Source organism: Miscanthus floridulus, chromosome 18 (assembly GCF_019320115.1).
Source record: "Miscanthus floridulus cultivar M001 chromosome 18, ASM1932011v1, whole genome shotgun sequence".
NCBI lineage: Eukaryota > Viridiplantae > Streptophyta > Magnoliopsida > Poales > Poaceae > Miscanthus > Miscanthus floridulus.
The window spans coordinates 91,842,503-91,869,850 of NC_089597.1; the positions used below are offsets into that span (position 1 = coordinate 91,842,503).

At 42.5% G+C, this 27,348-nt stretch overlaps 1 protein-coding gene across 1 annotated transcript in view; it reads right to left on the reverse strand.

Annotated features, from left to right (window-relative positions):
* LOC136521073 (achilleol B synthase-like) overlaps positions 1 to 25,013 on the reverse strand; it is a 35,840-nt gene extending 10,827 nt beyond the window's left edge. The window contains exons 1-7 of the mRNA XM_066514792.1: positions 24,816 to 25,013; positions 24,446 to 24,634; positions 24,209 to 24,298; positions 23,804 to 23,989; positions 14,491 to 14,575; positions 13,479 to 13,645; positions 11,811 to 11,999 (exon numbers count right to left, since the gene is read on the reverse strand). Of these exons, the coding sequence (XP_066370889.1) occupies positions 11,811 to 11,999; positions 13,479 to 13,645; positions 14,491 to 14,575; positions 23,804 to 23,989; positions 24,209 to 24,298; positions 24,446 to 24,634; positions 24,816 to 25,013 (1,104 nt within the window). The remainder of the gene's footprint in view (positions 1 to 11,810; positions 12,000 to 13,478; positions 13,646 to 14,490; positions 14,576 to 23,803; positions 23,990 to 24,208; positions 24,299 to 24,445; positions 24,635 to 24,815) is intronic.
* Between the last annotated feature and the right edge of the window lie 2,335 nt (positions 25,014 to 27,348).

Here is a 27,348-nt window from a genome sequence, read left to right on the forward strand (position 1 = left end):
TTTGTTAAAGAGCCCCTCCCTTTTCCTGAAATAGAACCCACGGTCCTTAGCGTACTCTAGTTTTACGCTTTCTCTTTCTAAAAGCGCAGATCTTCGTTATCAGATTCAAAATACGTTTCCCTTAATTACAGTTTTGCCACTGATTTTGTTTTACTCATAAAAACTTTGTTTTAGCTCTGATTTGATCCGTTCAAATTGCGTTAGATTCGTAATTAAGTTCTCTACATGTTAGTGTCACTGTTAGTCATGAATGAAACTTTTAAATTTTGAGGTTAGATTTAATTAATTAAATTGCTATAGGAATCTCGTTTAATTCATAACTTTCGTGTTCTAGCTCCGATTTTCGTGAACTTCGCGTCTATGTGATCGTAGCGTGTTGTTGGTCTGTGTTGATCGAGTTCAGACAGTGAGTACTTTAGGAACTCGGATTTCTTCGAAGAGCAGCAGGATCAGCAAGGCTTTGTGAACCAAGGCAAGTATAGCATGGGATTTACCTTGATGCCGATTCACCATTATTAATTACTCATTTGCATGTGTCTAATTTTGATACCCGTAAGGACTTCCTAGTGATTGATTATCCTGTTCCTTGTCTGCTATGGGTTAATTGCATATGGGTAGATTGCTAGTGCTCTAACTAAATATGATCTACATGATGATGAATGGTTCTATGGAACCAAAAGTATAACATGATTTATAACAACTGATCCATAGGGCGAAGGGGCAAATGACTTTTGATCATGTTGCTCCTGGCCCTCCATAAGGACTTATCTATGGGCAAAAGCTAGGACTGATAGTGCAACCGAGAGAGTCATATGGCTCTGACTTTAGCTCAGTAATAGGACCTTTCTAGCTTGTTAGAGGTTACCTTTATGGCACAAGAGGGGCTTGCCACGTTGGGTATAGGGTTGCCTCTGTTCCTATGTGTATAGCCGCGATGGATATGTGCCATAGGAAAGGTGGTTTCCTACATCTGCCTGTCGAGGAAACCTAGCGGCCCTAACTTGTTAGAGAAACCTATGAAATGGCTTCATAGTGTACCCTGCCCGCTCACCTTGGCAGTGACATGGGAGTAATTAACCCGGGCATATGGGAATCACGACTCACGGTGAATGTGCACCACCTCTGTAGAGGGTAACAAACTGTTATAACAGCCGTGCTCACGGTCACGAGCGGCCCGGAAAACTCACAGAATAACTGGTTACTTGTTGATGATCATTTAAATTGTTCTATGATGATATATGATACACTTGACGCTGATATCTGTTCATATGGGATTAAATGGGAGCTTAAGCATAATTTGATAATACCTTATAATAAAAGCTTGGCTTACTAAAAATGCTAACTGCAGTAAACCAGTGTCAACCTTTTTGAGCTACATAACCCCATGTTAACTTGTTAAGTACGGGATGTACTTACGCTTGTTTATTTTCTTTATTTGGATAAAAATCCCGGATGGGTAACAGATGACAATGGGTATGAGGATTTTCCTGAGGATTTTTAGGCTTGTGGTCAACCAGTTGACCTTTCCTATGATGAATCCTCACGAGAGAGTTATCTTTTATTATTCCGCTATGTGATGTAAGTCTAAGTTATATTATGGTTCTTGATATAAGAGACACTGTGATGATACTTTATGTAATTTGTCAGCTTGTGTGTGTGATTGATCTCTAGGCACACACGAGTTTTGTGCATTCAATTTTATCCTTAAAATTGGGTGTGACAAATTGGTATCAAAGCCGTGTTGACTATAGGACGCAAGCCTAGTTAGAAAACGGTCGTTTTAGCATCTTTGCTCCTCTGGTTTCTTGCTTACTGTCTTATTCTTGTTATTTTATTAAAACATTTATGCTTTTCATACCTTAATCTATTATATAAAATTGTTGATTCTAATTCTATCTCACTTTAAATCTATAGATGTCTCATAACCCGAAGACTGTCAGCCTCAGCACTGCTGGCTACCGTGCCCTGTTCACCCCACGTGCTCCACAGGCGGAGAAGGAGATTGTGATCATCTCCGACGATGAGGAGATGGCTACCCCAACATCTGCACCTGCTCCTACCCCAGCTGTCGCACCGGTCTATCCTGTGGTAGCTACACCTGAGGAGTCATCGGCTACTTCACCTTTACCTGCGCCATCCCTAGTTGTCCCCATGGTGGATGAGGAGATAGGCTAGAAGTGCAAGTACTACTTCAAGCCAGCCCTAGAGACGGCCTACTACCACACCCCGACCTGCACGCCTCCATCAGCTACCACTGTGCAGAGTACCAGCATCCATTGGAGGCCACCTTCTGGAAGGTAGAACTGGTGGTCACCGCTTGGAACGACATCAAGAATGGACATGAGGTGGAGACTGTCCACCGTGCCACTGCTAGGAGGGCCCATGCCTTGGATGGCATGGAGATGCAGCACAGGACGCCTACATCCACTACCATGGTCATCGCTTTGAGGCCATGAGGGAGGATTGTTTCAGGTGTTCCTTCCTCACAATGATCATGAGGGTGTTTGGCAGGTCTTGGCTCCACCAGAGAGTGACCCAACTCTGGAAGCAATGGTGCAGCATGTCCATGCTATGCAAGGGGTAGATGAGGAAGTCAAAGGAGAACTGCGTGCATCCCAGAGGGCTGAGAGATGCCTCCAGAAGCAAGTGGATGAACTTCGAGCTCAACTTGGGCAGCCATCAATCTACAAGAAGAAGCGCCGGTCCTTCACCATGATTGACATCGCTCCATAGGTGTTAGGTGCCTTGATTTAGATTACTATGTCGTTAGTTCGTGTTTCATATTTAGTCTTGTTTGGTCTTGTGAACTTGGATGATTAGATGTTTTAATTTGTGAACTTGGTTGATTTGGTATTTGTTTGATTGCTGGAAGTTTGTGGGCATGTCCACAACTTCCTTAGATTGGAACCTTAAGATTAGATGAAATCTTAATGCAGATGGTTTGCTTTATCTTATCTCTGCTGTGCTGTTTTCTGGAGCAGCCTGTGATCTTTATCTTGTATCTCGAAATCTGGGCTATCAAAAATTCTGAAATTTTTGTGGAGACAACTAGACTTCTGTATCTTTCAAATGTCTTTAGAATCACGTCAATAGCTATTCAGGTTTATGAGATCTAGCTGTCACAAGTTGTGGTTCCTGCACAGTCTAGAACCCAGAACAGATTTAGTTTAGCACTACTTTTGACCATGTGTGTATCAGAATCTGTAAAAGTGATCTACATAAAAGTTGTAGCTGATCTCCTAAGCTTTCTAACAATTCTTGGTACACCTCTGTTGGATCTCTGAAACTCAAGTTATAACAGTTTTACTGAACTGCTGAATTTGAATCTTGTCCAGAAAATTCTCAGCATTATTTCTTATCTTTTGTAAGCTCTCTATAATTTGGAAAATCTCTAAATTTTGCGCATTTGTTGGAAAATAGATGGCCGCAAGAGGAGGAAGAGGCAGAGGCCATGGTCGTGGACGTGAATGCTCTCATAAATCCACCACCACCGCCACCTATGACCATGGAACAAATATTGGGAATGCAAGCGCAGTTGATGCAAGCTATGATGCAGCGCTTGGACAATGAACCTGCAAGAGGACCACCGCCTGTTCAGGTCAGAGATAAGCGTGGAGAGTTTATGAAGGGTCGTCCACCGGTGTTCACTCATGCCTTAGACCCTATGGAGGTAGATGATTGGCTGTGTGCTGTAGAGAAGCAACTTAACATAGCACAATGCAACGATCTTGAGAAGGTGTTGTATGCTTCTGGTCAACTCCAGGGAGCAGCTCAGGATTGGTGGGATTCTTTCCAGTATGGACATCCCAACAATGCTCCTGCTATCACCTAGCAGGAATTCAAGGACAATTTCTGGTCTTATCATATCCCTGATGGACTCATGGAATTGAAGCAGGAGGAATTCAGGCCCCTCAAACAAGGATCCATGACTGTGGTGGAGTATCGTGACAAGTTTGCTCAACTGTCATGCTATGCTCCAAATGATGTGGCTGAGGACAAGGATAAGCAACGCCATTTCCTCAAGGGACTCTATGATGGACTGCAGCTTCAACTGATGTCCAACACCTACCCTAACTTTCAGTCATTAGTGAACCGCGCTATTGTGATCGATGATAAGCGCAAAGAGATGGAAGCTAAGAAGAGGAGGCTTCAAGGGCAAGCTTCTGGAAGTAACACCCGCCCGTGTGCCTATCCCCAGCAGGGTTTTCAGCAAAGGAATCTAGGACCAACTAACTGGGGAAACCGTGGTCAGTATCCTCAAAAGAACCAGTTCCAGCAATGCCCTCAGTACCAGCAACAGTATGGTAATCAGCGTCCCCCGCAACAGACTGGCAATCCGGCAACCCACCAAGGACCATCCAACAATGCACCTATGAAGAGTGGTGCAACCAATAACCCCAATGCCTGCTACCGCTGCGAAGAAGTAGGTCACTATGCTCATCAGTGTCCTAAGAAGCAGAACCAACAAGCACCTCAGAACCAGACTGGCAATCAGAAGTTCAACGCCCAACCACATCACACTGCGAAGGTGAACTATGTGTCATCTGATGCAGCTCAAGAGATGCCAGAGCTCATGTTGGGTACGTTCAGCGTCAACTATATCTCTGCTACAATACTTTTTGATTCTGGTGCTTCGCATTCTTTTATTTCCCAAGCTTTTGTTAGAATGCATAGCATACCTTTGTGTGCCATGAAAAACCCCATACTAGTAAATTCACTGGGAGGTAGTATGCCCGCTTCATATTGGAGTCCCTCAACTAGCATTTCCTTAAGGGGGGTAGACTTCAAAGTGAAACCAATTGTGTTGAGAACAACGGGAATTGATCTTATTCTGGGAATGGATTGGATGAAACAACACCGGGCAGTGATTCAGTGTCAGGAGAAATTTGTGGTTGTGACATCACTCAATGGAGATAGAATCTATGTAGAAGTGGTAGTGCAAGCTCAGCCTACAGCCACAATGAACCAGCTAGATGGTGAAGCCAATGAACAAGATCATGTCATGGAGGAGTTCCTAGATGTCTTCCCCAATGACTTGCCAGGTATGCCACCTGACCGAGATATTAAATTCATTATTGAATTATTACCTTGAACTGCACCAATAGCTAAATGTCCATATAGAATAGGGGTTAATGAATTAGAAGAGCTTAAGAAACAACTAAAAGAGTTGGAAGAAAAAGGTTTCATACGCCCTAGTTCTTCCCCATGGGGTGCACCTATGATCTTTGTGGATAAGAAGGATGGTAGTCAACGGATGTGTGTGGATTACCGTTCACTTAATGAGGTTACAATCAAGAATAAATACCCTTTGCCTAGGATTGATGATTTGTTTGATCAGTTGAGAGGAGCCCATGTGTTCTCCAAGATTGATCTCCGCTCAGGGTACCATCAGCTAAAGATTTGAAACTTAGACATACCCAAGACAACATTCACTACATGGTATGGATTGTATGAGTATACCGTTATGTCTTTTGGTTTGACCAATGTACCTGCATACTTCATGTATCTGATGAATAAGGTGTTCATGGAGTTTCTAGATAAATTTGTGGTGGTATTCATAGATGACATACTGATATTCTCTAAGACTGAAGAAGAACATGCTGAACATATAAGGTTAGTCTTGCAAAAGCTTAGAGAACATAAGTTGTATGCTAAGCGGAGCAAGTGTGAGTTTTGGATGAAGGAAGTCTCTTTTCTGGGTCATATTGTCTCCAATGGGGGAATAGCAGTGGATCCAGGCAAAGTGCAAGATGTATTAAATTAGAAACCACCAACCAATGTAAGTGAGATCCGTAGCTTTTTGGGATTGGCTGGATACTACAGGAGGTTCATTGAAGGTTTTTCCAAGCTAGCTAAGCGTATGACAGCTCTATTGGAAAAGAATGCTAAGTATGTATGGTCGGATAAATGCCAGACAAACTTTGATGAGCTAAAGAAGAGGTTGACTACAGCTCCAGTATTAATTTTGCCTGATTTAAGCAAGAACTTCTCTATATATTGTGATGCATCCCGTTTGGGCCATGGATGTGTGCTTATGCAAGAGGGAAGAGTGGTGGCATATGCATCTAGACAATTGAGGAAGCATGAGTTGAATTACCCTACTCATGACTTGGAATTGGCAGCTGTGGTTCATGCTTTGAAGATCTGGAGACATTATCTAATTGGACATAAGAGTGATATCTATACCGATCATAAGAGTTTGAAGTATATCTTTACCCAATCAGATCTGAATCTGAGACAACGTCGTTGGTTGAAATTGATCAAAGACTATGATTTGGAAGTGCATTATCACCCGGGAAAAGCAAACGTCGTAGCTGATGCACTTAGCAGAAAGAGCTATGCCAATGGACTTCAGATGACATCTATGTCAGCAGAGTTGTGTGTTGAAATGGAGTATCTCAACTTGAGCCTTGTCACTAATGCAATGAAATTGGTGATAGAGCCTACATTGGAACAAGAGATACGCAAAGGTTAATTGGAGGATGAAAAACTTAAGGAGATAGCAGAGAATGTAGTGCTTGGAAAGACACCAGGATTCAGAATGGATGAGAATGGCACCCTTTGGTTCGGAAAAAGGATATGTGTACCTAAAGTGAAGGCTATCCGTGATGCAATTCTGCAAGAGGCCCATGAGTCTGCTTATTCTATACATCCCGGAAGTACCAAGATGTATTTGGATCTCAAGGAGAAGTATTGGTGGTATGGTTTGAAGAGAGATGTGGCAGAGTATGTGGCTTTGTGTGACACTTGTCAAAGAGTGAAAGCTGAGCATCAAAGACCTGTAGGATTACTACAACCAATAAAGATTCCTGAATGGAAATGGGAAGAAGTTGGTATGGATTTTATTGTAGGATTGCCCCGCACTCAAAGAGGTTATGATTCAATATGGGTAATAGTGGATCGACTCACCAAGGTTGCTCACTTTTTACCAGTCAAGACTACCTATACGGGTGCAAGACTAGCAGAGTTGTACATGGAAAGAATAGTGTGCTTATATGGTGTTCCCAAGAAAATTGTGTCGGATAGAGGCACTTAGTTTATATCGCAATTCTGGCATAAAGTACATAGGTCTTTGGGGACAAAGTTGAATTTTAGTTCTGCTTACCACCCGCAAACTGATGGACAGACTAAAAGGATCAACCAGATTTTGGAAGATATGTTGAGAGCTTGTGCACTACAGTATGGTGATAGTTGGGATAAGAGTCTGCCATACGCAGAGTTCTCGTACAACAACAGTTACCAGAAGAGTCTCAAGATGGCACCTTTCGAGGCGTTGTATGGACATATATGTAGAACACCTTTGTTCTGGAATCAGACTGGTGAAACTCAAGTGTTTCGACCTGATGTCCTTAGAGACGCGGAAGAACAAGTGAGAATGATTAGAGACAATTTGAGAGTGGCTCAGTCCCGACAGAAGAGTTACGCTGATACTCGCAGAAGAGAGCTGAGTTTCAAAGTTGGTGATTATGTGTACTTGAAGGTGTCACCAATGAGAAGTGTGAAAAGATTCAATATGAAGGGAAAGTTAGCACCAAGGTATATAGGACCTTTTAAGATCCTAGAGAGACGTGGAGAAGTAGCTTATCAGTTGGAACTGCCTAAGAGTTTGTCAGGTGTGCACGACGTGTTCCAAGTTTCCCAATTGAAAAAGTGTTTGAGGGTACCAGAAGAGCAGATTCCTTTGGAAGAACTTGCTGTTAAGGAAGATCTTACTTATGAAGAGTATCCGATAAAGATCTTGGAAACTGCCGAAAGAGTTACAAGAAGCCAAACTATAAAGATGTGCAAGGTGCAGTGGAATCGATATACAGAGGATGAGGCTACTTGACAAAGAGAAGAGGATCTGAGAAAAACTTATCCCCAACTGTTAGAGTAAGCGATCAACCAAATCTCGAGGACGAGATTCTTTTTAAGGGGGGTAGAATTGTAACACCCTAAAATTTGCATTATTCCAAGAATAGCTAAATTGATTTATCTAAAGCATTTATGTGAGCATTCAAACATAGGAAAGTAATAATTTTTATAAAACTAAAATCAAATATAAGATTAGCTACAAGTGATGCATACATGCTGCTGCATATTTATTTTTGTGATGAATGGTTTTGATTCAAAGTCCAAATGAATTCAAAATCTAATTGAAAATGAATTTGGAAAATTGTTGGAAAAAGGAAAAGAATTATTTTTTTCCTCTCCCTCCCTTCCTTGATTCTCGGCCTGCTCCTCCCGCCAGCCCAGCTCCCTCTCCCCTCCCCCTTCTTCTCATTTCTAGCCAAGGCCTAGCCCAGCGCCGGCCGCCCGCCTCTCCCCTTCCTCCTTCCTTCCTGGGCCGGCCCAAGTCGCGCGCGCCACTGGAAACTGCCGCCGCACCTTCCTCTCTCGCTGCCAGCCGGGCCCATTGGTCAGCTTCCCCTCCCTCCTCCGTGTCGTGCGCAGCCAAAACATCAACTGCCACCGCGCCCATGCTCCAAGTCGTGGGAGCGTCCCCCGCTCCTCGGCCACGTTAAATGGGAGCCCGTACCCACCGCCACTCCCCCTGCTGCTCCGTTCCCTAGTTCTCCTCGCGCTCGCTGTAGAAACTGCATCGCAGAGGCTTGTCGAATTTGCCGTCCACCCTCCCGTGTCACATGCCGTCCTCGTTCTGTCTCTGCCACCGGTATCGCCCGTGGTGAGCTCGCCGTGTCCTTCTCTGTCTCCCCGTGCATCTCTCGCATCGGTTCGTGGCCCCTAGGGCCGGTTCCATGTGCGCAGTTGAGCCTTCTCGCTGCCGGCCATGGCGCGCGGTGCGCGGGCCAATTCCCGGCCGCGCTGGACCCCGTGGTGGGCTCGCCACCATCCCCGCTTCCTTCTGGTGCCCTCGGTTCATCGAACCATGGCCCGTAGAGCCTTAACCGACCATGCCGGCGCGCTCCTCGCCGCCGGCAATGGAGAGCCACCGCGGCTGCCCTGTTCCCTGCCGGCGCACTCTCTCTCTCTCTCCTTCCCATCTCTAATCGGAGCCATTCGTCCTCGATCCAACGGCCTAGGATGGCCGATACCCTTTCGCGCGTGGCAAATTTGTTAAAGAGCCCCTCCCTTTTCCCAAAATAGAACCCGTGGTCCTTAGCGTACTCTAGTTTTATGCTTTCTCTTTCTAAAAGCGCAGATCTCCGTTATCAGATTCAAAATACATTTCCCTTAATTATAGTTTTGCCACTAATTTTGTTTTACTCATAAAAACTTCTTTTTAGCTCCGATTTGATCCGTTCAAATTGCGTTAGATTTGTAATTAAGTTCTCTACATGTTAGTGTCACTGTTAGTCATGGATGCAACTTTTAAATTTTGAGGTTAGATTTAATTAATTAAATTGCTATAGGAAAACTCATTTAATTCATAACTTTCGCGTTCTAGCTCCGATTTTCGTGAACTTCGCGTCTATGTGATTGTAGCGATACGTAGATGATTTTCATAAACCTTTTATCTTGTTTTATTTACTGCTGGTATACTATTCTAACCATAGGATTGTTTGCTTGCATGATTGTCTTTGGAATGCGTGTTGTTGGTCCATGTTGATCGAGTTCAGACGGTGAGGAGTACTTCGGGAACTCGGATTTCTTCGAAGAGCAGCAGGATCAGCAAGGCTTTGTGAACCAAGGCAAGTATAGCATGGGATTTACCTTGATGCCTATTCACCATTATTAATTACTCATTTGCATGTGTCTAATTTTGATACCCGTAAGGATATCCTAGTGATTGATTATCATGTTCCTTGTCTCCTATGGGTTAATTGCATATGGGTAGATTGCTAGTGCTCTAACTAAACATGATCTACATGATGATGAATGGTTCTATGGAACCAAAAGTATAACATGATTTATAACAACTGATCCATAGGGCGAAGGGGCAAATGACTTTTGATCATGTTGCTCCCGGCCCTCTATAAGGACTTATCTGTCGGCAAAAGCTGGGACTGACAGTGCAACCGGGAGAGTCATATGGCTCTAACTTTAGCTCAGTAATAGGACCTTTTCTAGCTTGTTAGAGGTTACCTTTATGGCACAAGAGGGGCTTGCCACGTTGGTTATAGGGCTGCCTCTGTTCCTATGTGCATAGCCACGATGGATATGTGCCATAGGAAAGGGGGTTCCTACATCTGCCTGCTGAGGAAACCTAGCGGCTCTAACTTGTTAGAGAAACCCATGAAATGGCTTCATAGTGTACCCTGCCCGCTCACCTTGGCAGTGACATGGGAGTAATTAACCCGGGCATATGGGAATCACGACTCGCGGTGAATGTGCATCACCTCTGCAGAGGGTAACAAACTGTTATAACAGCCGTGCTCATGGTCACGAGCGGCCCAGAAAACTCACATAATAACTGGTTACTTGTTGATGATCATTTAAGTTGTTCTATGATGATATATGATACACTTGACCCTGATATCTGTTCATATGGGATTAAATGGGAGCTTAAGCATAATTTGATAATACCTGATAATAAAAGCTTGACTTACTAAAAATGCTAACTGCAGTAAACCAGTGTCAACCTTTTTGAGCTTTATAACCCCATGTTAACTTGTTAAGTACGGGATGTACTTACGTTTGTTTATTTTCTTTATTTGGATAAAAATCCCGGATGGGTAACAGGTGACAATGGGTATGAGGATTTTCCTGAGGATTTTTAGGCTTGTGGTCAACCAGTTGACCTTCCCTGTGATGAAGCCTCACGAGAGGGTTATCTTTTATTATTCCGCTATGTGATGTAAGTCTAAGTTATATTATGGTTCTTGATGTAAGAGACACTGTGATGATACTTTATGTAATTTGTCAGCTTGTGTGTGTGATTGATCTCTGGGTACATACGAGTTTTGTGCATTCAATTTTATCCTTAAAATTGGGTGCGACAACTATTCATTTTTTCTATAAATACTTGCACAAATAGACAAACATACAAGGCATGCTTAATTAATGTACGTTTGATGAAAAATCTAGGGGGGTACTGTTTTCACTTTACATAACTAAGTACTCCGCCCAGTCCAGTTTATAAGACATTTCGAGTAGTTTAAGAGTCAAACTTTATAATATTTGATCAATAATTTGGCCAGCATGTTTTAACTACTGCAATACAAACTTGATACTATTAAATTTATAATCAAATGTACTATATGATAATGATAAGTTTATTATCATAAATAAAATAAAATAGATGGTCAAAATATAATTTATAAGATCATGCTATGTTAGATTACGCCTTATAAACTGGACTAGAGGGAATTGAACAAATGTTGTTGGTCAAATAAGTTTAGGCAAAAAGGTTCAATGGCTTCATATATATTTTAAAAAATAGAGCAAGGGAGTAGGTGGATACAATGCTAGTGCATTTTAGTACTGATGGGTCTCGGGTGGAAAATTAAGGCTAGATGGTTTCCTTCTGGTTTGCTAACAAGACATAGTCTACTCTTATGTCATGTGTCTCCTTGATTTAGTTCTATCGACTTGTATACCTACGTGATGTAATGATGGTATACTGTGAATATTGTCTCATGCATGTTTTTTTTCTGTAAATAGATTAATAAGTGATAGATGTATGTGATAGCCAAAGTATCTTGGGACTATCACAGGTACAGACATGAAATTCCAGTAAGGAATTTTAGTATGTTTCTACCATGGTCCATTAGCTAGGTGGATCCACAAGGTCGTCTCATCCATGCATATACCGGCACATTCATGATTTCATCGGCTCGTTCATGCATAAACGTTTATGAGTAGAACGGAAAATTAAATGCATTACTTCGAGAGAGTATATGTGAGAGAAAATCAGAGAAGCAGGCAACCTTTGTAACAGGACATAAACCAATGTATTGAGTAGTTTCATCTTCATAGTGGATATGTTCCAATATGTGGTTCAAAGCTCTCTCTCTTAGCTTATTCATCGGCCAACTGTTCAACATTGGCTCCACAAACGTGTTCAAAAAATTTGAAATAGTTTTGTATATTGCTGAAGGTCTGTAGCGCATGTCCTCCTATGAAATGAAAAGCTAGATTAATATAAAGAAATAATGTCGTCAAATCACAAGCAAATTAAATGTTGGAAGAATTCACCTACGGCAAAAGCAATGTCTGAGTGCATACATGCATTTTTAATCGGAAAGAAATGTGTTGAGTACGTGGGCATGAATAAGTAAAAAAAAGTTAACACACACGATCGCGATACAAAATCTCCAAATCTTAGATGTGATAGTAATTTTAGGTAATGGTGTAACACATTTCTTATAACTATATTTTAGCAATATTTAATCTATGTGTAGTAGCAAGTATGTCCGTCAATTACAATAAAAGAAACACTACCAAAATGGTGGAGTTCTTGTGTTTTTAAGTAGTAATAATAACACTACTACCAATCATAACACATGAGAATCCTTACTAGGAAGTATTTGGTAGGGAAAAACTTATACTAAATATTGAATGCTAAACACTAGGAGAACACCACGTCACCAGGAGAAGTTTCATATTCTTGTTGTGAAAAATCCCTAGCATGCCCATAGCCAATAGATCGACATGGCCCAAAACTATACATCGTTGTTAGACAATAATATTTATTTGTATATTTAAAACAGTAATATAAAAACTATAGAATTAAGCTCATAACTCAGTTTGGCAAACTATTCCTTTTTCCGTTCCCAATGGCTTAAATAAAAAGAAAAAAAGCAACTTCACGAACCAGGCTATATTAGGCCTAAACCCAGTAGAACACGTAAAACCTAGGCGTAGAGAGTGAATTTGCCGTGATGTAAGAGCCTTGCAGCAACTCATATAGTGGCTATTTGATCATGAACAAAAGGCTGTTAATTAAATGATAGTAGTAATAAAATAAAAGTGTTAGTGGAGTCCTGTCCACCTGTCGTTGGGTGGAAGGAACGATGTACGGAGGAAAAATGCTCTTGCTTTTGGTATTGGGTACGTAGAGATAGAGATATTTCCTTGCAATTTTGTTTTGTCATTATTAATTCTAGAACTTTGGAGCCCCAATTAAACAATCAAGTAATACTACCTTGTTTCAGATGGTGTTTGGAGCTATATATCAATTTGTTTTTGTATTGTGAAGTGAGAAATATCCTCTTTGACCAGAATTTATGTGTATATTTTTTGTGCTTAACTGGTCGATAAAGTTCCACCAATTTGATGTTAGTGATGAAAGAATGATATACTCGCGCCTTTGTAAAATATAAGTGGTTTTGACTTTTCTAGGCATAGTTTTTTTTATGTGTATCTAGATATAATATATACCTAGGAGTGGAGCAAAAGATATATACCTAGAAGAAACAAAAAATGACTTCTAATTTGTAATGGACGGAGTAAAATCTTTAAAACTTAGTACTAAATTCACAAAGGATTTATACATGGTCATTTGAGGTAGGATATGATCCATAGACGCTACAAAAGGATAAATGTCACATGGGCTTGCAATAATATTTATACAACTATGAAGGATAGTGGCTAACCTTGGCACAAGTATTACGAGCCTTATTCCAATCAATCTCATCATAAGGCAAATCATAAATTTCATTCCTCAGTGCTAATATAGTTGGTGTAATTGGACCAACAAATCTTTTAGCATAAAGAAAAGCTATTGACATGTAAGTAATCCTTGTGAAGCACCAGAACCGGCCTGCGAGGGAAGCACATTTCACATGAGATGCATTATATGAATGTAGATGCGCACCAAATACAACTATTGTGAGGGCATTTTATATGCTCCTTGTAATTTATTTACCACTAAATGATTGGTACGTAAACCTAATGAAGTAAATTTCATAAAACGACAACTTGCCCCTCTTATGTCACGGTTACATGCATGAGGCACTTCGATCACCTTCAAATGTCCTCTTAAGATGTCACTGTCTTGAAGATTGATGAGTTCCTTTTATGTTAGCAAGATGCAGGCATAAGCCTTATGATAGTCGTTTTGTTGGATTGTTTGCCTTGGCCAATGCTATTTACTAAAAGACTTAGGCATACAAGGGACAACTTGATGAGGATGCAATTCAAGACTATGCAGATTGTGAAGTAACTACTAATACCAGACTCCTCAAGTCACTCATGTGTTTTGAAAGATCATGCCTTCTCAAACTTTGTGGCAGGGACTTCTATGTCTCTACGTTAGACTTTGTTTATTGTGGATGTTTGTGTTGTTTTGTGTTAATTCTTTCTGGATGTTTGGTAATATAGTTATCGTCCTTCGGTCACTTCTCTTGTTGTTCCTCTTGTTGTTGGATATATATGGCCTAGTATGGGTTTAATTTTCTCTTCATCTTTATCGATATAAAAAGAAACTTTGTTGACTGCCTCCCGAGCCAAATATCACCTCTTGGTGCGTTCTCCTGTGGACTAATTCCCATTACTCTGAAGTTATCCCATCCTCATTGTTGATGTAGTATTTGAAATTCATAGTGTTTTCTTGTAAATAGTATAATCTTGACAATAATCAAAGGAACTAGCAGGAAGGATAAGTACCTGGATGAATGGGGAGAAACCGTGGGACCAACCAAAGTTCAGGAATCACTGGATCATTTCCAGACCAATCATACACGCCGATAACCTTCAGTTAAGCAGAAGAGTTGAGTTATATAAATGTAGCTGGTACATGCATCACCTATTAGAATGTTAATCATTAGAAATTCGATAAAATAACATATCACACCTCTAAATTTGATTTCTATATACACCTCCATTTTTTCCACGTGGTTGTGAAAATGAACTATATCTAGGCCTATCTTACAAACCAAATCTAAAATCAGTTTCTATGGGAAGTTTGTAAGGTAGCGCATCTCTAGAAATACGATTAGAAATGTGAATGTCTAGTAGTGGTCCATTAGGTGTCTATCTCTAGAAATATGAGCAGTTTTAGAGGACTACCTTATGCATTGCACCTAATCAATTTTTGAAGGGTAGTTAGTAAGGTGGCCCATCTCTACAAATATTTACAGCGCGAAAGCTTTTTCCAAGTGAAGTAGGATGAAGATAAACTTTATACTCAAAGTAAAATACAAAATTATTCCCTAAACTTGCCCTTGGTATCATTTTGGTCCCCAATCATAGAAAATGTACTTTTGGGTCCCTAAACATGTCCTATAGTGCCATTCAGGCCTCAATGTCCCAAAAATACAATTTTAGGTCCCTAAACTTGTCTTAGTATGTCATCAAGGTCTCCAATGGTGCCAAAGGATGTTGTCTAGGTCCGAACAAGCCCTGACCCACTCCACGCCAGATGTTGCATGTGTTGGTATATTGTCTATGCCTTAGCTCTTGACCTTGGGTTCCACTTTCCATAGGCGGGCGCCTAGCTCATCTTTGGTAAGATGTATGTGTTAATAAGAAGCAACATAAGTAGGGTGCATGCCTGCCTCTATAAATCGATAAAAATAACTCCATGTGGGCCAGACCACGAGGTTCTCATCACCACGTCAGGTCCACATGGGCCACCACCAATGGTGTGGATGTCACAGACAGTTGGACCACCTCTTCCACGCCTCTACATCTCCTCCATGTGTAGAACATAGCACCCAAGCCATAGATTTATACTGGTTTAGGTATAGTGTCCTCTACTTATAGTGTAGATGGTGATCTTTAATGCATATGTGCCATGTGCTTAGAGTCAGTTGCGAGTAGGGGATAGCAACAATGTGTCTATTAGTGAAAATATCTAGAGGATGTTCTCAATCTAATCGGGGTGATCTAGGACAACTGATTAGAGGCTATATGAACAATGTATCTATGGGTTTGGTGTTTGGTGTTTGATGAACAACATGAACATTTGGACTAGTGATATTTGCTAGTATACAAGGTATAGGTCAAATGGATACAAGGTGGACTTGAACTAAGGCAAACTGATGATCCAGATGATCAATACCACAAGCAAGACACTATAAGACATGTTGAAGACCTACAAGTGATGCAAGAAGTCAAATGGTATTATTTAAGCACCACTAGATTAGTCTAGTGCTCACAGTAGGACAACATCGGACCATGAAGTCAATAGGGCAGTAGTTAGGGTTTTGAAGTTTCACTGGATTAGTCTAGTGCTCACAAGAAGCTTTCACTGAATCAAGCATGGGCACTATTCACTAGGGGAACCACTACTCACTAGATTAGTCCGGAGTGAACAGTTGAAGACCACTGGATCAATAGGTCGCCACCAGAGAGGTTCCAGAGAGCAAAAACGAGCACCGATTAGTCCGGTGTAAGGCACCGGATCAATAGATCATGTCTGGTGAATGTAGAAGACTAGGATCGAGAGGAGTTGTACTCATTGGATTATTCCATCGGTACTGGAGTTGGCACACTAGACTATGCGCGACACCAATGATCGGCAATGCTAGTTTCCAATGGCTACTTCGGGGACAAGAACTGGATTAGTCCAGTGGTACCACACTACTATAGAAAATACTTAACCGAGGCATTTCATTTTGGAGCTCGGAGGCGGGCGGGCTGGTTGCCCACCTCCATTATTCGGTGGCCGACAGCATGCCTAGCAACCGCCTCAGTTAATCATTAATGGAGGCGGGCAACCTAACGTGCCCGCCTCAGTTAATATAGATTAATTGAGGCAGTCATCCTAACACAACTGCCTCGGTAAATCATTAACCGAGGCGGGCATTCTAACTCAACCGCCTCGGTAAATCAGGCCCAGCCCGCTACCCCACACCAGCCCACTATCATCTCCAATATATAAATGAAATCAGAAACCCTAAAACACTCTCTCCCTTACCCGTCTAACTCCCTCAGCCGCACTCTCTCTCTCTTTTGTCTCTCTCCCCCGCGATCCTCCCTCAGCCGCAGCCCTCTCTCTTCCCCCGTGTTCCTCCCTCCCCAACTCGACCGCGCTCTCCTCAATGCCCTACGTGCTCCCTCTCTCTTTTAGCCCCACGCACTCTCCCTCTCTCTCTCAGCACCGCCCTTCCCTTTGTCGCACCCACACGCGGCGCCCCTTCCTTTCCTCTTCCACCGTGACGGTGCCCCTTCCCTTCCATCACTGTGATGGCACCCCTTCCCTTCCTCCACCGCAATGGCGCCTCTCTCTCTCTCTCTCTCTAAGCAAGGGCCTGGCAGTAGCGAGCTCCTCCGCCTCCACCTCGGTGCCACCTCAGCGTCTCTACCTCGGGTGCGGGCGGATCCGGTGCAAGATGCGAACGGTGGAGCGGATGAGGCGAATCTAGTGGAGGGCCAGGCCAGCAGCGCAGGCGCTATGGATCCGATGGAGGCTCCTTGAGTGGTAGATCTGTGAGCGGTGAATTCGGTGGAGGGCACGACAGATCTGGTGGAGGCACCCCGAGTGGTGGATCTACAAGGAATCTGGTGGCGGGGAGAGGAATTCGGTGGTAAAGAGACCATATTCGGTGGTCGGGAGGCCAGATCCAGTGGTGGTGCTCCTCCTGGTGGTGGACCCGGCAAGCAACGATGGCGGTGACACGTGGATGGGCTCGGTAGGCCCATGGGTCATTGGGCTTGTCCACGGGTTTTCATTTTTTGTTTTTTTATTTGATTTACTGAGGTGGGTGACCAACCACCTCCATTAAGGCCGGATTAACCGTGACCTTTTTGCGGAGGCAGATGGGATGCCCATCTCGGTTAAGTTTTCTATAGTAGTGGTACTGGATCATCTGGTTTTTTGAGTAGAATAGACCATTATTATTCTTCATAAGAAGTACAGACACCATTAGGCGGAGATACAAACCAAACATGTCTCCCTAAATTAGCATAGATACAACTCCTAGCAAGATGATGAGCATCCACATTTGATCATCTCCCCTCATGGATGAACTTAATAAATCTAAAATCATTCGATCTAGCTCTAATTTCTTGGACATTGTGCCCATAAGAGCCCATACTACCTTCACGTATACTTGCAACAACTCCAGCATTGTCACATGCCACTCTGAAGTCCTGAAGTAGCAAGTCGCTAGCAAGAGCCAGGCCTTCTTTACATGATATTGCCTCCACTGTCTCTGGCTCCAAGCTTCCTTCCATCACTACCGCCGAGGCCCCAAGAAGCGTCCAGCAAAGTTGCATGCAACAGCTGCAGCAACGACAATTCCTGAGTTCTTAGCCACAGCTGCATCAACGTTAATCTTCATTAGCCTAGCTAGGGGAGGAATCCAACGAGTGTTGCTACTCTGAACAGTGGGTCGACCCTTCACTTTTGGTTGCACGAATTGAAGGTCAGCCACAAAACTAGTGACAAAATTATGAGTCAAGAGCGGGCTTTGATAAATATCTTCATGAATAGCTTTCCTTCTAGCATATCAAATAGCCCAAAGGGTCACGGTGACCCAGACTAGGTCCTCATGCTTCAGGGATTGCATCACTACTGCCAACCAGCCCTTTGCATCCTGATCATCAATATGACAAATGTGCTCAGTTATCTCATCCTTCTCCAGTGCCTAGACACAATGAGCCATATTACACTCAAGGAGAGAGTGCTGCCATGAATCTCTAGCACCACCAATGGAGCACGCACTGCTATCAGACATGTTCCTGTGGAGGAGAACATCTTTTGATGGCAGAGAACACCTAGCAAGTCTCCACAAAAACACCCACACTTTGGAGGGAACTTTGATTCCCCACAGCATAGACCACTCCTTCTGCATAGCCTGTCTATCCGAGGCACCCGCTGATCTAGCTAGAGACTTACGGTGTGCAAGCATTCTATATGCCGAACGGACCGAGAAGAGACCACACTTCTCAAAGTGCCAGGCCTAGAAATCCTATTGTCACCTTGTACTGAGTGGAATGCTTGTGATCACAACCATATCCGCCGTTGTAAAGAATTCCATCAGCTTCTCCCGATCCTAGGACGCCGATGTTGAGTCTATAAGTTCACTGACCAATTGAGGAGGGTTAACCCAATTGGTGGGAACCAGCCTCCTCAATCAAGCTAATGGTAGCCAATCCATCGACCAAATGTTGGTCATTTCTCCTGTCCCTATCTGCCTTATTAGGCCTCCATTCAACACCTCTCGGCCTTCAAGAATTGAGCACCAAATACGAGAGGGTGATGATCCGATCTCAGCTGCCAGAAAGTCTCTGTCTGGGAAGTAGACCGATTTTAACACCCTGGCACTCAGCAAGTTACCATCATGTAACATCCTCCATGCTTGTTTCGCTAAGAGTGCAAGGTTGAACAATTCCATGTCTCTAAAACCAAGACCACCGAGGCCCTTTGGTTGAGTCATGTCATCCCATGCCACCCAACATGTCTTTCGCTTACCATCTTTGCATCCCCACAAAATTTTGCGCAACAAACCATCTATATGTTGGCATAGTCCGCGGGGCAATTTCAAGCAGGGCATGGAGAATGTCGGAATAGCTTGAGCAACTGATTTGATGAGAACCTCTTTCCCACCAGCCAAAAGGCATTGATCCATCCATCCTTGAACTTTGTCCCAAACCCCATCCTTTAAGTATTTGAAAGCTCCGTTTATCGATGAGCCCACATCCGATGGCATGCCTAAATATTTCTTATTTAATGTTTCGGTCTGTACCTCAAGAATATCCTTGATCTCTTCCCTCAAGCTTTGGCCGCAACCCTTAGCAAAATGGATTGAGGATTTTTCCATATTAATTTGCTGGCCTAAAGCTTGACAATAAATGCTCAACACATCCTTCACCGCTAGAGCATTTGCCCCATCCGCCTTGAAAAATAGCAGGCTATCATCTGCAAAGAGTAGGTGGTTAACCATCGGAGCTGACAGTGCCACCCTAATGCCATTGAGTGCTGATGATTGATTCCTTGATCTTAAGAGGCACGAAAGTCCCTCTGTTGCTAACAAGAAAAGATACGGTGAAATTGGGCCGCCTTGTCTAATTCCTCGTGTTGGCACAAAAGATTCCAGGCAGTCACCATTGAGCTGAACTGAGAACAAAACTGATGTGACCAGCTTCATAAACCTTTGTTGCAGTGCTAGACAACTTATTAGATTTTGATGTGAAGTGTGTTTGATACCTTATGTGTGAGTTGTGCGTGTGCTAGACAACTTATTAGATTTGGATGATTTTATTAATGATTTATACAAACAAAGCATATTTTGGTTTAATGGTTGTCTAAATGCTTTATTTACCATATATTGTTGTTCTAAAAATTAATTGCGTGCAAATATTGTTTCATGCTACTAAAAGCGTTGCAATATCAACTATTGGAATAATCATTTGCTATGGCAATATATGCTATAGCAACAAATGGGTGTGGTAAAAGACTAACAACACAACAATACATGTGACAATAGAGGGTTCAACTATAGCAACTAAATATTTAGTGTGGCAATATAAGACTCCATCTATAGCAACCAAGCATTGATCGTGGCAATAGAGGCTTCAACCTATGGCAGACAAGCATTGATCGTGGCAATAGAGAGTGCACCTATAGCAACCAAAACATCTAGTGTGGCAATAGAGGGTTTTGCTTATAGCAACCAAATATTTGTCGTGGCAATAGAGGGTTCCATCTATAGCAACCACAGAGATAGTGTGGCAATAGACGGTCCATCTATTGCAATGTTAATGATGCGTGGTAATAAGGTCTATTGCAACACCTATTGTCGTTGCTAGTGCACCTATTGCCACTCTATGGGTATGTGGTAACAGGTATCTCTGGTAACACTGGGTGTGTTGCAATAGTTACTATTGCAACAACCACGTTGGTTGCTTATGCTATGGCTTGCAACACTATATGGTGTTGCAACAACACTCCATTGTGTTGCAATAGGGAAAAACTTATTGCAACACCAGAATAAACTGTTGTGCAAACTCTAGACCACAGTTACTGTGGCAACGCCTCCCAACCAAATTTTTATGTTGTAATTTTGTCTATTGCAACCATTTTTGGCATATTGCAACACTTTTAGGCCGTTGTATCAGGGGTAAATCCTTGTAGTGGCCGTCGAGGTCGCGTAACCCTAGGAAAGCCCCAGGTCGTATCATACGCAGAGCTGTACTGAATAATAACCACTGGATCATCTGGTGACTATACAGGACGCAGCTGCGTTTGCCCAATGGCTAGTTTCTTTTGGGGCGTATTTATACCCCCATGGTCGACCCTTTTAATGGTGTTAGAGTGTGCGGAAGATATTGGAGTGTAGAGACACTCTCCCAGGTGCTCTAGCCACCACAAGTGCTTAATAGAAGATTAGATTATTAGTGTAGGTGATTTGCAAAGTTCTTAGGCTAGTTAGACACCATATTAATGCTTGTTCTATGTTTAGGCCTAGTGTTTAGCGGGGTTTTCATACCTCTTGCCACTCGGTGTTTGTGCGCGTCATTGCTATACATCGGAGGGACTTGTAGTCTTGCGAGACCACACCAACCACGTTTGTGGTGTGGCCGCCATTGTGGACCAGATGGAACAAGGCCTATGGTGGTTTGGCCAGAAGATCGATAGTGAAGACGACCGGGAGCAGTCTGGAAGAGGCCATCTCGGAAGGCTCAGGGGATATCTATGGAGTTACCCAACCTGAAGCTTGGCCCTTGTGAGGGCATTCTTGTGAGGGGCTCCAAAGAAGACAAGTGGGAAGTGAGGAGCTTCTCGATACCTCAGTAAAAATATCGAAATCATCAACGGGAGTTTGCATCTCTTCTCAATTAAGCTTCCACATTTATATTGTGTACTTAGGTTGTGTGCTTTACATTCCTAGTTTAGCTTGCTAGACTAGTGATAGGATTGGAACCTAGGATGCATATGTCTTTTGCATCAGAGACAGCTACACACTTAGCAAAACTTAGTTCCACATCTAGATAGATTACTTTATTACATATATTTTAATAATTGGAGTTTAAAGGTTGTTGTAGGCTCCTGATGAGGGCCATCATGGGATGATGAAGATTGTGGTGGGCTACCGTAAGACAACAAAGGTCACGACGGTCTGCCAACGACGGCTATCGTAGGACAACAAAGGTCGTGGTAAGCTGCCAACGAGGGCCGCTGTGAGATGATGATCGATGACATAGTTTGGGCTATCAAAGGTCCAAAGCCCTCTGATCTGTATGATCTGCCTGCGCATGATGGTCCCCTACCTAGCACGCAAAATTTCATAGAATTTTGCATCCGACTTGGTAATTTGTGTATCACGACAATAGCTTAGAAGAATTAGTACATGGGACACATATTTATACTAGTTCAGGTACAGGTATAGGGTACCCTATGTTTAGTTTAGATGATGACTTTATTTCTTAAATTACACACCGTGCACTTGAAGCCGGTTTCGAGTAGAGGATCATAACAATATGTCTATGGGTGGAGCTATATGGAGGATGATCTCGATCTATTCGGGTTCAAGATGATCTGAGATGACCAATTAGCTTGTCCCTACCCCTCCTTATATAGTCCAGGGGTAGGGTTACAAATAGAGTGTTGATTGGTTTATAGGTTGGTTTCCCAGTTTGTCACAACAAAATCTGGTTGAATGGAGTTGGTTTCTAAGTACATCTTGCCATGCCTTGTACACCAAGTAGATGTCTGTTTTGGGCCTCTTACATAGCTTGCTCGGTGCACCATGTCCCACTTGGGTGTTTACCCTAATGAAGAGGGTACCCAAGGTCCAAGATAACGACACCACCTTGTTGCTAGATCCAGCCTTTGCCCATGCCTGTTGCCCTAATCCTTGCCATCGGCATTGACATGTTGAGGGGAAATAGAGAAAATTGCACTTGTCTATCTGTGTCGCGCCACGCCACTAGATATGTACCGCCATCACCCTAGATTAGCTTTAGATCTGCAGGCCACATATCAAAGACCTCCTAGCACGAATTAGTGCCCACTGGCCCCTAGTTGGTGCTCGCATACTTGGGCCCCACAAGAAAGGTCATAGTGGAGGTTGCAGCTGCGAGACGGCTAGGGGGGCAGCATTACTTGCGAAAGGGCAGAGGGGGCCATAGTGGGAGGGAAGATGGGACGTCGATAGTCCTCGCGGAGGGGGCCACGCCAGGCTATCTGTCACATGCGCTTACCATCAGAAGATCTTGCTATCACTTCACCAAAACTGGCCATCATCGGAGCATGCAGGCGCGGGCACGGGGACACACATGCACGAGTAAGAAAGAGGCCATGGGGAAAGGAGACGAGGAAGAAAGAGAGATGGGGGGAAAGGGCATTACAGTCATTTTATTCTTTTCTTTAATTTGTCTATCATGAGAAGTTTTATCAAACAACTTCAGCTCTAGTGGTAGAGTTGCTCATGATACTGAAGCAACTGAGTTGTGCCAAAAATGGCCTAATTAAATCCTGAAGAAGTGAAAATCGTGTAAGTTGTGAATACCACTCCATATCCAACATATTCATCAAAATATGTCTACTAACCGTGCCACTGAGATGCTCTCAGTACATCAAGGGCCTGTTCTGCAGGGCTTCTCCTCGGATCTAGCTCTGACTCCTCCGGAGGAGTCCTACCAATGTTTTGTAGGAGGAGCCGTTTTTCAATGAAAAGCAGAGGAGTCGGAGCTGTTTTGGAAGAGCCACAATGGCTCCTTCGAAGGCGTCCCTCGGGAGGAGCCTGCCAAACATCCCCTAAATAGTTGCATTTTATTTTTGACGATGCCAATAAAAAGGGAAAATAATTGGTATTAAAGATAAGCATTACGCGTCACAGCATATACCACCCCTGGTTACGCTTCATGTTTTTTTATTATATTGTATGAGATATAATTTAGATTAGGGTCCTTCAGAAGATAAAATCCTGCTTTTATAGAGGGAAAAAAGAAAACACACAACGACGCTTTAAAAAAGAACACACACACACAAGTATATGACAGTACTATTTACAGAAGCATCAAGGCATACCGATAGTAAGATCTTTGCCCATTGTGGCGCTGCAGTTGCAGTGCCATGGGACAAGATCCATGCGCGACCTTTTGCTAATCCATCGTTTTCCACCTCACCGAGAAGCCTCAAGGTGGCGTAGTTTAAGCAAGTTCCAAACATGGCGCTCTCGTCGAAGATGTTAAAGCCCCATCCGCCGTCCTCGTTCTAATTAAGCAAGAACAAAAAAAAAAGGAGTAGTATACTTGATGTGATGGAGTATATACTTAATTAGTAATTAGGTGAAGCGAGCTGCGTCTTATGGTTTCTTTCGTGATGATTGTAATAATGGTTTGTTTTATTGTTTTAATATATATATATATATATATAATGATTTCTTATAAAAAGAATAATGTATTCTATTATGTTATAATAGTCTTGTTATACCTGATGGTTGTAGATATGACGGCATATCTCACGTATATGCTCTCTGGATAGGACAGCATCGATTGATCTTGTGATGTGCAAAGCGAAAATCTGTAAAACAAAAGAGAGAGAAAAAAGGAAATTACAACAGAGCTCCCTTTAATTAATTTCTTTTATAGGCAGAGCCATATTATATAAGTAAGTGTGTGCATGCATATGTGAAAAAGTTGTGAACGGTTGAGGCACAGATACACGAACCCAGAACGGCAGCAGGTACATAATCCCACTGTAATCACCAGGCCAATGGCCATCTTCAGCTTGGAGAGCAGACATCCAGTCAAGCGCTCGTGTCAGCGACTGCAGCAGAATCTCTTCCGTCACCTCGTCTCCATCTTCTAGCTTCGCGGCGGCAGGCATATCCGCGAGCAGATGTTTTTGTCCCGTGAACTGTGCTCGTTACATCAATCATACTACATGAGCTCATGATCAGCGTAATACCTTTCTCTTAATGAAATACGTGCCTCATGTTACGGTCGAGAAAAAATAACAACATAACACGCAGTATCAACTATACTAGGTACGCGCGGACGTGTCATCTACCAACGGTTTTAGCTGGATATGTAGGTACCTGCATGCGCATGAGGAGGTCCTGCGATTCCCTCCTTCGGAAGCGGTTCTCAGTGAACTGCCGACGAAGCTCCTCCACCTTGGCGCGCTCTTGGTCAGTGCCGGCGTCGGGGTCGAAGTCCCACACCTGCCGGCCATGGAAGCCACTCACCGTCTGCATCCACGGCCCTCCACCCTCTGAGATCTTTAGCCTCCACATGGTTCACCGCCTAGCTCATCACTGAAACCTTCTGCAACAGCTTTAAAGGTTGGTTCATCTATCAGACTACTGATATTTTTTTATATGATATTTGTCATCTCGCGCCGACGATATAATTTAAAGAGGGCCTAATTAAGAGGTAGTTGGACTGGACGAACAGATTCTATCCCTCGGATGGGCACATCATGGCCGGGTCCTGGCTCATTGAAGTGCATGTAGCTAGGATCCTACACTCCTGCTCCCTCTTTACTTTTTTTTTTCTCGAATACGCAAAAGATTTGCGTATCATTGTAATTAAGAAAAATAGTTTAACTATACACACGATATGCTTCTAATGAGTATCCTAGGAGGTCTTACAGTTATGACTGGACCTTCCTAACAAACTATTTCGAACTTCGATATTACATAAAAGTAAACCATCGAACTAAGAGCAGCGCAGAAACCTACGGTCTCCGTGCTAGCCACGCGACCCTGCTCCGTTATCCGAGAAGGGTCTTCTACCGTAGTATTGGTCGCCTGGAAACGCCAAGTTCGCTGTAAATAAGTCGTCGTAGGCTTAGACACGGATGAAATTGAAGCTGCGGCGCTCCCTCTGTACTTTTTTAAGGTGTACTGTCACTATATCTGTTTGAAGCCCATGACATGTGCATACATCCGCTGAAGCATCATGTCGCTCCATGCATGTGTCGCCCACATCCATAGCCCCTTGCCGTAAGCGTGCCTTGCAGCCACGACCGGAAACTGAAATTTCCTGTTGGTGCGAAACCGACAGGAAAACACCAAATATCGATAGGTAGAAAATCAATTTCCCTGTCGGGACACCGAGAGGGGATAACAAGAGGAATACACCGACAGGCAAAAGTGACAAATACAAAATTTTGTTGCGAGTGGATAAATTTCCCTGTGCAGGAACTTCGTTATCGACACAACATCGACAGGAAAATTCTCAGCTCTATCGCTGTCGATCCATGTCATCCAATTATTTAGTTCAGAAATGACACCAACAATTACAGATATCATGTGAAATTGGGAAAATTCTCAGCCAACCAGGTCTAGAATTTTATCGCTATCAATCCATGTCATCAAATTATTCAGTTCAGAAATGACACCAACAATTAGACATATCATGTGAAATTGGGACAAATATGTCGTCCAAAAAGAGTAATAATCTACTCTATAATCTATAAAAAATATATTGAAGCTTCACTCCACTGATGTTTCAGCAAACAATCTGGCAGCTGTATATCACTAAGGCTATATATACAAACGTTTGCGTATCTTGCACTAGTCGTCTTTGAAGACTTGGATCTGCAGGGTTCATCCTCGTTGAACAAAACCTACAGTGGAACATTATGCTATTAGAGATCCTACAAATTATGAGTTGGATAATCATGACAACAATTAGGAGCAGATATACTCGTCAGGCGAAAATAATTTCTAGAAAAAATATCTAAGTAATACTCCCTCCAATTCAAATTATAGGTCATTCTAACTTTCTTGGAGAATCAAAGCATCTCAAGTTTAACTAAATTATAGAGAATCAAAATCATAGAGAATTACAAAAAAATATGACATCAAATAGGTAAACTATAAAACTATAATTAATGAAGAATCTAATGATAAATATTTGGTACCATAAATATTATTATTTTATTATATAAATTTGGTCAAAATCTTGAAAATATGTTTTTTTTTTGTCAAAATTAGTTTTAAGATATTATATTTGGTCAAAGTATTGGCAAAGTTCAAAAAAGCGCTAAGCGCTAAGCGAGCGGTGACCCGCTGCTTAGAGCTTAAGCGGGCTTAAGCGTCCATAGCGTCGCTTAAGCGTTTTGTACTGTAGCAAATCAGATTCATGTAATAGGCTGTGAACTTGAAAAGTATAAATAAAAACATACCTTATTTGATCTTATTTCTAGACTCGTAGAGCTGAGCAATTGTTGGACTTGTACACGTACAGCTCAGCAATTGTTGGTTTCATGTTGTAATGTTCCTAACAGTCACAGATATGGGAAACATCAAATGTTGATTAGGTTCATAAAACAAAAAATATACCTCATGATTAAATATTTATAAACAGATAATGCAAATAGTAATGACAATAATAGTACTACTTAGTTCATAAGAACATAACATTGCTTTTGAAGTTCATAAACCATAGTTTGAGGTCCTACTTAGTTCCAAATTAAAAGATACATATTATAGCCCACTCATGAGCATGATAGTACAACACAACTGATAAATTGATAAAACATCAATGATGGCAATGCATAGATAGACATAACAAATGACGCCATCATTCCAGCTGACTCATTCATCTTCATCCATGCCATCC